We start from the raw sequence: 11861 nt of genomic DNA on the forward strand, positions 1-11861 counted from the left end.
ACATGAAAACCATCGCAGGATTCGAACCTGCTGTCCAGCAAGTGCTGGACACCCCTAGGGACGGTTTGTCGTGCTGAGGCAGCACGCCCGGTTTTGCGCCGCGGGAAGGCGGTATTGAGGGAGGTGATACGGGGTGGCGTGAGGGAGGTGATGCAGGTTGGCCATTAGGTGGCGGTGTCGGGTGCACGGCGCATCTCCAGCTGTTCCGCCCACCGGAATTCGTTCCGGTAGCGTCGGCGTGTGTCGGCTGCTGTGGCGTCCAGCAAACGCAGTTCAGCGGCTAGGTCATCGGTCAGCCTGGTGGCGCGCTGGAAGGCGGTGACCACGCTGCGGCGTTCGGTCGGGGTGGTGTAGAGTGGGCGCAGGAGGTGAATGTCATCGAGGGATTTGAAGCGGGTGAGGAGGACGAAGAGAGTGGCACGCTTGATCCCTTTCGGTGGTACACTGAGGTCGACGACCCAGCACTCGCGGAATGTTCGGCCCTGTACCCAGTGGTCCGTGACAACGAACCAGTCACCGAGGCCGAAGTTGATGCGTTTGATGGCTTTGGGTGCGGTGCCGGTGTTGGTGGCGGGCATCAGGACGGTCGCAGGCTCCTTGCTGGCACGGGGTCGGAGCGCAAAAGTAGCACCGTGGCTGGCGAGGTCGTGCGAGCCCTGCAGGATCGTGGTGGGTTTGTGACCGTGGATCGGGTGTACAAGGATGGCGGCAGGGAGGTACTGTAGCCGCCGGTACGGTCCGGTGCCATCATCTGGTGGTTCTTGCTCGTCCGTTAGAAGGCCACAGGCTTCAACCTCATTGTTGTGGAACGCGCCGGCTTCAGCGCAGGCGGTATCCAGCAGGATGTAAGGGGCGCCTTCATAGTACCATGTGTCCGCCGTGGTGTGATCGAACTCGGCGTCCTTGACACGCATGGCAACAGCCTGCTCTACACGGGTGAGCGGAGCCTGTGGGGCTGTGCCACGGGGTTGGTGTGGTATGTGGTCCGCATTCCAAACCACCAAGCGTTTGCTCAGGTGCTGCGCTTGCAGCATCATGAGGCGTGTGTTTAGCGCGTGCCTCGGTTCGTTTCGTTGGACAACGACACGGGGCTTGAGGGGTGTCAGGGCCGCCAAGCTAGAGATGGCGTGTGCATTCAGCTTGTCGACAAGCTCCTCAATGCGCTCGCGGGTGACCGGGCCACCTGCAAACATGGTGGAGGCCTCGGCGAGGTAGATGCCCCCTGGAGTGTTGTTCTGGCGCTGCTGACGGGTGAGTAAGAAGACGTCTTGGGCGAGGTTGCGGTAGAGGATGAACCCGTTGTGGATATGGTCACGTGTCTGTGGAACTGGACGTCGACGCCTGGTGGATGGTGCTGCACTGTTGTCAGTTGAGGAGTCAGATGCGATTGTGTGCTCGTCTTCTGACGTGGACTCTCCCTGATGCACGCGTTGTGAGTTGGGTGCAGAGGGTGTGAAGGCAGGCACCGGCGCGTCTTTTTGTCCTTTTTTACGTTACGGATCGCTAGCTTCGTCGCCCGGCGCCCGCACGTTTCTTTCTTCTATTTTTCGTTCGGGAGCGCTGCCTTCGTCGTCGCGTGGTTCGTTTTTCGCGTCGTCGTCGTTTATTGTTATTTTCTTTTCGTTCTGGACCGTGCACCGACCGTGCACAGTGCAACACGCACGAAATCTTCAACATGCAATTCAACGCGCGATTCAACATGCACCGAACTGTGCAATTCAACACGCACTGAAGTGCGCAGTTCAGCATGCAGTTCAATGCACAATTAAATGCGTTTATTTAACGCGCAAACCGACGCGCAATTCAGCGATGGATGACGAGCGCGCCGAACTGCGCATCTGTTGTTGTCCAATGTTGTCCCCGTAGGTTGTACGGCCTTTTGTGAATCTGTCTTGTTCACGGGCGTCAGCTCGCTACAGTATGACAGCAACGCAGACATATGCAATTGCTTTGTTTCTCTTCACGTATGGTACTGCGGCTGAGCACTGAGTCACACAAAAGCCGGCGGCTGTAAACTAGTCGATGGCACCGTCACCGTAAGCTGCACACCTTTTCGCGAAGCTGGGCTGTTTACAGGCGTCAGTTCGGTACTGTAGGATTATATGCTGCACGCCGTTTCGTGAAGCTGGGCTGTTTACAGGCGTCAGTTCGGTACTGTAGGACTGTATTACGACTGAAGACGGCTTTTGTCAGTTATGGCTGACCGACCAAATGATCCACCCCACCAAACTGGGGCTTGCAGTCGTGAGCGCCTGGGCACACTGGCTGGTGGCCTGCATTTTAGAGGGATACTTGCGTCGAACACGCACCTCACTGTGGATGCAGCACAGTTGCGGGATGTTCGTCTGGATCCGGGCAGGGCTGCAGAGCAGCAGCGGGACACGGCTGCACGAGCTGCTGCCCGTCAAAACCCGCAGTACAGGGCTGCGGAGCAGCAGCGGGACACAGCTGCACGAGCTGCTGCCCATCAAGACCCGGCTTACAGGGCTGCGGAGCAACTGCGCCGCCGAAATCCGGAGTGCAGGGCTGCAGAACAGCAGCGTAACACCGCTGCACACGCACAGGCCCGTGATCAGGTGCATGCAATACAGCTTCCGCAGGCCAGCTTGCTTGAGCGTTTGCGGGACCTCATGCGGTTTCCCTGCTTGCACGAGGGCCACCGCCCTGCACTGCCTGATTTTCTGGAGGCCATTCCGGAAGGGTGCGTGCAGGATTTGCCCCACGGTGAACTCCCGGTGGAGCGGCAGGTACCATACGAAAAACACCTGCATCTTGCAAGCAGCATGGCAGCCGCGTTGCGTCGGCGCATGCCTTCACGGGTGTGTGCCATCTGCTCTGAACAGTGTTCGGAAGACCAGTCAGCACTTCGTGCCTGGGTGGACATTCCCAATGTGGACATTTTACGTGCCGACATCATGTGCACTGCTGCCGTGCCGCGTCATGCACGTACCCTGGCTTGGCGGCGCATGCCCTGCACTGCCCAAGGTGCTGCACCGCCACCGCCAGATCCGGTTTTGCCAGCTCGGTATCGTATCAGCAGATCCGAGCGTGGCAGTAGTGGTGGCGCCGGCGCTGACGCCGATCCAGCGGCATTCGTGGATGAAGATGCGTTGGCGGTTGACAGTGATGGTGCAGGTCATGGGGCTAATGAGCCGGATTCACCGGCAGGTACTGCAGTGGACACAGCCCCGGTGCAGGTGCCACCGGAATTGCAGCCATACCCACCACGGGTGCAGCCACGACCTTGCCTCGAGGATCCACGGAGTGTGGAGGTGCCATTCTGCATGCGCCTTGATGCGGACTTGCCAAACCGGACCATGTTCCGTGACGATGCTGGCCCTGACCGATTCACTATCTGCACCTCTTGCGAGAAGGCACTGACGGGTGAGCAACTTCTTTGGCCCGTCTACATGTGCTGTCCTTTTTCCGTTTGCTCATGCTGTTGTGCACCTTTGATCCGTCGGGCTGCCTGATTTGTATGGGCGAGATGCCCCATCTGGGTCATACACGTTGTCATTAAACCCTGCCTAACCGCTGCCCACCTGTCGCCACTCTCATTGCAGCACGCCGAGTGCCTGAAGCGGCTCTGGCGCGAATCGATCCAGGCGACGTGCCGTCTACAAATCACCTGGGCGACCCGTTGCCTGCACCCACGTTTGTGGAGAGTCAGCTGTTGGGCCGGGGCCGTCTCATGCAGCAGCTAATGATTGTGCATCTCGCGGGCCGCCCCCCCGAGGTGTTGCCGTGTGCCGTTCAGTCACATGGCATTGCAGTCGTAAACCCCGACCCCAATATGCTACGAGGCCAGCTGCCCGCACGTGTTGCGGATTTGGCAGGCGCCTTCACGGTGGTGTGCGTGGATCAAGTCCGAGACCGACAGGACTTGCTGGATCGCGTCCGCCGTGCACCAGGCCTGAAAGTTCGAGGCAACGTCATCGTCGCCTGGGTGCGTTTCCTTCAGCATAATGACGAGGATGAAGGTGCGGTGGACGAAGAAGCTCTACAGGAGTATGAGCGTATGGGATGTGTTGCGCGAGTACCAGAGGCACTGCTGCACTCCGCAATCGGTCCTACAGATCCAGAAGTCGCTGGTGTACTGCGGAGTACGTTCCTGCACGACCGTACCGGCGCTGCTGGTGTACGACAGCTGCAGGAGACGTTGCAAGGAAACGTTGCTGGTGAGATCATTCAGGGTGGTGGCGCTTATGGATCACCGCTTGATACAGGTGCGACTTTTCACGGGGTAAATCAACGGGGTTCACAGACGGATGCAAAACTGTATTATGCTGTGTCGATTGCAGCTAAGGGGGCTGCAAGCCTACATGCGTTCCTTTCCAGCTGACGGAATTATTTCCACCTGCTTCACGCACATCCTTCCAACATTGCTATTTCTGTGCTCCTACATCTGTTATAGGTCCTGACGGGCCCACGGCCGGAACAACTGCCTCTGACACTCGTATGGCAGGTATGTATGTGATGGATACGGTACGAGCTGTCCAACCTGGTGGGCTGGTACGTGCACGACTGTTTCTCCGCACCTATTACGCTGTCGTATTGTACGGCCTGTATGTACCTGCAAGTTTGCACATGCTACGACTGCTGCTGTATGTGTCGTCCGGGCATGTTCGTCCACCTGTCGGATTCCGGACCATTAACTATTATGTTTCTTACCACCTCCTCATCTGCGGTGTATGCACAACCGTGCCTATTTTCCACTATAGATGCTGGTGCTACGGGCTTAGCGCCTGTCGCGGTCGTCGTGCGCCAACCAGCTGATCCTGGTCCTCTCCGGGGTAAGTGACAATCTGCAAATTATCCTATTAGTCCTATTTGTTCTGTTTGTCCTACTATATTCATCGACTGACTTTGGCACGTCCTGTGCATACGTCACGAGTATCATTCCAGTGCTGCACCATTTGCCCGTCTGGCATGTTAACCTTATGAATATCCACCCCCTCCACCCAACGCAGCTGATGCCCATCTGGGCGTTCCGAATGAACTGGAGGTGGTCCTTCCGCAACCAGCTCCTGTTCCGACGGACGGCAGCGACTTTGATAACCGGCCCAATGTGGTGCATGACCTGCTCACCGGGCGTGCACGTCTCGCATTCGCTGCTGGCGGCCGTGGCGCTCAGGTCCTGGATGACCGCCACCCAGCCATCCTTAACGTCTGCTTCCCGGTCTCGTTTCCATATGGTTTGTCCGGACAGCGGCCACCGGGTATGTCGTTCGCCTCATATTGCAGCCACCTTGTACGGTGGGTGCCACGGTCACAGTTCAGCAGCAACTTAATGCTGCTTGCCCGAATGTATGATATCAGCGTGCGGCAACAAAGCATGGCGCAGGTAGGAGTGGCCCTGCGCATGCGACCACGACTGGGTGGACCAGCGGCACGGGTACCGAGGGATGTGGTACGCACCATGGCGGACATCTTGGCGCTGCCATACCGTCACGCCCAGCGACGGCAGCTGCTGTCGCAGCAGTCGCCCGTGGTGCGTGCCCTCCTGGATGGCGCACGTGCCAGCCTCCTGCGAATCGACCTTACAGATACCTACTATAATGGTGCAAAGGCCATGATGCGTGCGGCTGCCCTTACCATCGGCTGGCCACCATTGTTCTTCAATCTCAACCCGGCGGACATGCATGCTGGCTGCGCTGTTGTAGCCTCTGGTCAGCTTATAGAGTTCGACGACGCCGGTCGTCCGACCCAGATCAGCAGCACGGTGGACAAGTGGCGCCGCGTCAAAGAAGACCCGCACAGCTGCGCGGCACTGCTCATCGCCACAAAAGAGGTGTTGGTGGAGCAGTTGTTTGGCTTTGCACCTGGAGCAATGCGGCAGACTGACCCTAACTGCTTCTGTGGGGTCGTATTCGAGGTAGTCGTCAAGGTTGAACAGAGCGGGCGATTGGCGCTACACTTGCATGGAGTCGCACACCTCGAGTGCTTCGCACTGGACAACCTTCAGGCGTTATTCTGTGGACCCAACTGCCGAGCTCTGGCGCTTGCATACGCGCTGTGCGAAATGTGGTACCCCTCCCCATACTATGCTCCGACACCGGACAGTGGGACACAGCCTCTGGTCATGGGTATGTCTGATGCGGAAGCGCAGCAGCACGGTCTACCCGTGCCAGCAGTGCAGGCGGACTGCCCACCTGCAGCATACAACTTCGAACGACTGGCGGGGTGTGCAAACGGCGGACTGCCGCCTCCATCGCGACATACCGCCTGCCGTGCCCATCACGCTGCCGTCATACGCAGTACCCTCACCCACAGCCACAGTTCGACGTGCAAGCGGCATGGCTGACGGCATGGCTGGCTGGCTGGCATGGCTGACGGCTGGCTGGCATGGCTGACGTGCAAGCGGCATGGCATGACTCATCCGCACAGCCTTTCAATGGATCGGTACCACCGGCCTATTCTTGCTGCCCCGCCTGGCACCCAACCTCGTGCCACACATGCCTGCCATTGCCCTCGCCTTCGGCTGCAATCATTTGATGTCCCTGGCCTGCGAAGTCGACCGGGAGTACACAGCTGACATCGCTGCCCAACTAGCGCATCCTCCCAACGAACACGGTGACTGCTCCCTCCTACAGCCCGCCATTGACCGCGCCCGTGACGCCGCGTACTACAGCTCTAAGTACACTGCAAAGACGATTGAACGCAGCCAGGCGCACCTCACATGTGCCGCCGTGGGCCGTGTACAGGACTTCATGATGGCAGGTCACCGACCCAGCGCCACCGGTGATGGACCCAGCACGTTCGGCAACCTGTGTACCGTGGTGCACCGCATGACGGCCACTATCACGGCTGGCATGGCACTGGTCGCCTTCAAACTGTCAGGCCACGATACGTTCCAAGCAACCTACAAACGCAACTACCTACCGATAGGTGCCTTCACTGCACTGGCGTCCGAATCCGCCGTAGAACCAGAAGACGCGGAAACCGGTGTGGAGCTTGTAGAGGCGGACGAGCATGGCGACTACACCCTCACCAGCGTCGTACAGAACTACACGCAGCGTGGAGTGGAGCTGAGCGGCTTGGACTGCAGCGCCTACAGCATCGCATCCAACTTCGAGGTGAAACGTATAACGCCCGCGCAGCACCCCCATGCTGCCATCCTCAGTGCCCAAGTCCTCCCTGTACCTGGCCGCCGCAAGCGCAAAGCCCCTGGCGCCGCTATGACCCCTACTACTGACGCACCTCCCACCCCATCTGGCACCCAGCCCACCGCCGCTATGGCGTCCCCTGCGCCAGCTGGCCCATCTGCAGAACAGCTGCCCACGAGCCCGATGTCGACCATACCTCCCAAGAATGTGGCCTTCCAACCAACGCACCCGCTGTATCTGACACACGTTCTTCATCGCCTGGCGCAGCCGAGGTACGTTCTGCTGGGCGGTGCGCTGCCCCGCCGCCCGCAAGAAGGCAGCACCACCGCAGCCGCCGTCGCCTACTATGCATTTGTCTTAGGCATCTTCAAGGCTCATCGCGGCCAACCGGTGGCTGCCGATCAGACGGTGAAAGAGGCGTATGATGCATGGTGGATGGACCTGGGATCCACCGAGGCAGGCCGATTGTACAGAGCCTGTGTAAGTGTCCTGCTAGACAACATCGAAGCAGAGCACCTCGCCAGCGCCCGGCGCCAGGCCGACTACAACTTGCGACGCCGCCAGCGCCGCGCCACTGCTGCAACTGCCGGTCTGGCCCCGGACAACAGTTCCAGCGACCCGGATGATGACGACCCGGAAGCTGCACGAGGCCGCCTCGAACCCGACCCCGCCACACAGCCGCCGCAAGATGATCAGGTCGAACGGTACGACTTTGTACCAGGCCAAGGCGACCCGACGCTAGGAATCAACCTGTCCGATGTCGCCCTGACGGACCTGTATGACCGCACCACAGTGGAGGGCCTGTACGCATACGGTGCAGCTCGGCGTTGCCGTGTACTTCCTCTTCCCAATGCCCTCGGTGCCAACACCAACCCCTTCATCCGCCGTGTACGCACCACTGACATCCCGCTGCTGAGCGAGGCTTCCAAGCGCCTGAAGCGCTACCTAGTCATCTCCGAAGGCACCGCCACCATGCCGACCACGACGGACCACACCCCCCATCTTCGTTTGGATCGCCACCCCGGCTACCCCCTCGTAGCGGTCATCGTGACCGACACCCAGCAAACCAACCATATCACAGCGGGAATGCCAACTTACCTACGTCTACCACAGCCACCGAGCATCGACGACACCATCGAGCTCTTTACCCTGGCGCCGGATCAGGCCGTACCATTCATGCTCATGGCACGTTATTTCGACCGCCGCAACGAACCTGATCCAGGCGTCCCGCCGCAGATGCTCATCATGGGTCCTCCGGGCACGGGCAAGACTCAGTTCGTACACGCTCTACTGTGGTACACGTATCAGCATGACAGTCCCGACTGGGCCGCCACATGTGCATACTCCTGGGCTGCCGCGATCGCCTTCAACACCCCAGTACACCGCAGCCTATCGACCCACTCCATGTTCGGCATCTCAGCCAGTCAAAGCGGCTCCCGTGGCGCCAACCTTCCCAAGCGCGGCGCCCACGCCGGCCTTCAGGTCAAGCGCAACGTTGGTGATGGGGCCGTCCTCATCGACGAAATTGGCATGCAAAGCCACGAGCACCTCGGCGCCATCAGCCACTCCTGTACAGCCAATGTGCCGCCTCCACCACACCTTGGACCCGCCCATCCCAGCAGCCGTGTCTTGTCCGGTCGCGTTGCTGGCGGAATCGGCGACCTGCTGCAGCATCCTCAGCCAGGCGGGTCGCCGCCATACCGCTACGCCGCCAACGTCGAACAAAACCCCCAGTTCAGTCCCTCGGCACCGTCAGCACAGTGCTGGCCGGCCTCGGTTGACGAACGTGGAGGTGACCATGCTGACGGCAGCAACAATGACGGCAGTGATGCCGATGACGACACCGGCAACCGTCACGCCACCACCTCCACACGTCACACTCGTCGCCCCGTGCCACAAACGCACACCCGCCTACACGACGGCTTCAACCTGTACCGTCAGCTCGGCGGCACCGTATTCATGCTGCAGAAACAGCAGCGGCAAGACAACAGCCCATCTGGCCAGCAGCTTACCCGCTTCACAACCATGTTCGGCGGCATTCAACCCACTGAAGCACGTGTTGCAGATCTAGTAGACGCACTCAACCAACGCGTCATCACAGATTTGTCCGATCTCACAGACCTCGAACCCCGTGTCGTGCTGCAACGGAACGAACCCAGGCACGCGCTCAACACACGCCTCCTGATGCTCCAGGCGCGCCGCAAAGGAGCGCGTTTGGTCAGCTGGAACGCGGACCACGTCCCGGTTAGGCAACATGGCGCAACCCAACAACAGCCGCTCTCCCACGTCGAAAAGGCTGTCGCAATGCGAGTAAAAGACGCCACCTTCGACCACACCACCGCCGACACTTGGTACTACGAGGGTGCACGCTACACCCTACTCGACACCACTGCTGCCGACGCTGGCGCGTGCCACAACAATGAAGTCGAGGCGTGTGGCCTGCTTACCGACAGCCGTGAACCGCCCGACGACGGCCGCGGCCCGTACTGGCGCCTCCACTACCTACCTGCAGCCATCTTGGTCCGTCCCATTAAAGGGCACGCGCCCAAAGCGGTGCTAGCAGACTTAGCGGACTTCGCAGCCAAAGGTGCTGCCTTCGCCATCGTACTGACTATGTACGTACTGACTCGCCATCGTACCACGGCCCTCGCCGGCGAAAGACTCGGGGAAAGACTTGGTCATGGATGGGTTTTCCAGTCATGGATTTGGTCATGGATGCGGTCATGGATCCGGTCATAATTTGCCATTAAGTCATGGATTTGGTCATGTATGTGGTCATGGATCCGGTCATAATTTGTCATTAAGTCATGGATCCGGTCATGGATCAGTTCATAGTTTGCATAAGCAAGTGCAGGATATGACTGGTTGGGGTCATGAAATGCGTGGTCATGATGGGATTTATGATGGGATTTATGACAGGTCATGGGACCGCAATATGACCGTATTCAGTCATGGCTGCACTTTATGACCCCATGAGGTCATAAAGGTGGTCATGTACCTGCTCATGAATATGCAGAACATGACCAGGTCATATTGCGCATGGTATTCCATGATGGAACAATGCAGGCCATGACCACCCTGGCCCATGTTTTGCACTCATTCCATGAGTCGTACACTGCACTCCATGACTACCCGGGCCCATGTTTTGCACACATTCCATGAGTCGTACACTGCATTCCATGACCACATTGGCACATGTTTTACATTGTTTACATGAGTCATACACTGCACTCCATGACCACATTGGCACATGTTTTGCACACATCCCAGAAGTTGTTCACTGTGGGCATATAAGTCTTGACCAGCAACCCATCAATATGTGGGCTCCAGACTCCAAGTCTGCTATCACAAATAAATGTATGTACTCCAAAACTCCACACTGTTAAGGTGACAAACCTCAATGTTTCAGTGGACCACTCAGGTAAATCACCCACCAGCGCTGCTAGCAGCATCCTATAAAGTAAGCCGGATTACCTGCAGCTCAACTACATTCCTGAACCACAACTGCCTTCCACTATCAATATCATAACTATGAACTTCACTCCTTGCAGGTCTCAATCCGTAAACCTCCAGGGACTTAAGTGTGTGCATTAGTAGTAATGCCTGACCTCATACATTTCTCTATATGCCACCAAGCCATCTATTACAGGCCACAAAGATTGTCAACTCCAGCATCCCGCTGCATGCCTGCTAACCCACCGCCTTGCACTTCCCCAGCAGTCTCTTCCTTGCTGGCCCCTGCTGGCCACCTTTGCCCAGCTTGGCTGCTTCTTTCACTGCAGCAAGCTCAGCCCGCATCTGGTGAGCAGTGATGGCAGTGCACCACGTAGTTTCATGGTCAGGCATCCCATATGCACCACCACCAGTGCCACCCGTCGCCATGGTGTCCCCATACTCTGCGATGACATCGTCAAGTCTCTCGCCAATCAGGTCCTCCAGGTAGTCACCCTCTGGCTCACAACCAGCTGGCCCCATAATTGTTTTGCCAGCAATCACAGCCGCCTCCGGTGCAGCCATGGCCATCTGAGCTGAGACCTGCTAGCAGAACATCAAGATGTGAGCATATGTACGGCCCAAAATGCATGATACTCGTGCCCTGCAATGTTCAGGAACCTACAAGCAACTGCATGACATGTGCCATGGATACATCCACAATGACATGTCATAATACATCATGTCATAACCCATACCCCGTGTACCTGCTGCTGCTTTGGTGGCACCACTGTTCATCGCACCCATCATGACGGCTGGGGCCGTGGCAGGGGTCTGGCAGGATCCCTGCAAATGCAGCATATGAGCAGAATTCATATAGTCTGTTGGGATAATAGTTTAGCAGCTGGAGGGATGCTCGGGGGGCCCTTCCTCATCCATTCTCCCAGTCATCTGAAGAGATGGAGGATTCAGTAATCACCACCTATCCAGCGTGCGAACCTGACCAATCATACAAGGAGTCATGTGGGGTTTCCAAGCATGCAACTGCAGCTGCAATAAATGCCACACTTACAGTTTGTGTGGCAGTACACAAACTCGATGGCATCCTTCCACTTACTCTGTGCAGAAGCCGATGTACAGTGGTGCCTTGATGGACAGAGGCAGGTTCGATGCCTTGATTGTGGCCTGCAAGCAAGTCAGTGCTTCATGAGTGTGTAGTGACACGTTGTGCTGCTGTTAGGGGCCTTACCCGCAGAACCTCTCATTGAAGTTGTGTTGGACAACTTCATCCATGACTTTAACAACCTCTGCAACAAAATCCCG

The 11861-nt window shown here is 58.0% G+C and overlaps 2 protein-coding genes across 2 annotated transcripts in view; one reads left to right on the forward strand and one right to left on the reverse strand.

Annotated features, from left to right (window-relative positions):
* The window catches only part of VOLCADRAFT_100473 (uncharacterized protein), a gene marked incomplete at both ends in the record, with an annotated part of 2980 nt that extends 1231 nt beyond the window's left edge, over positions 1 to 1749 (reverse strand). The window contains 2 exons of the mRNA XM_002959042.1: positions 214 to 1418; positions 1639 to 1749. Of these exons, the coding sequence (XP_002959088.1) occupies positions 214 to 1418; positions 1639 to 1749 (1316 nt within the window). The remainder of the gene's footprint in view (positions 1 to 213; positions 1419 to 1638) is intronic.
* A 446-nt stretch (positions 1750 to 2195) lies between these two features.
* On the forward strand, positions 2196 to 9845 carry VOLCADRAFT_100474 (uncharacterized protein; the record flags this gene model as incomplete). Its single annotated transcript, XM_002959038.1, has 9 exons — positions 2196 to 2701; positions 2844 to 2946; positions 3007 to 3168; positions 3237 to 3384; positions 3564 to 3980; positions 4077 to 4226; positions 4415 to 4465; positions 4971 to 6086; positions 6388 to 9845. 9 exons carry the CDS (start codon positions 2196 to 2198, stop codon positions 9843 to 9845), a joined length of 6111 nt encoding a protein of 2036 aa, XP_002959084.1.
* Positions 9846 to 11861: the final 2016 nt, after the last annotated feature.

The sequence above is a fragment of the Volvox carteri genome (genome assembly GCF_000143455.1).
Source record: "Volvox carteri f. nagariensis unplaced genomic scaffold VOLCAscaffold_120, whole genome shotgun sequence".
NCBI classification, from domain to species: domain Eukaryota; kingdom Viridiplantae; phylum Chlorophyta; class Chlorophyceae; order Chlamydomonadales; family Volvocaceae; genus Volvox; species Volvox carteri.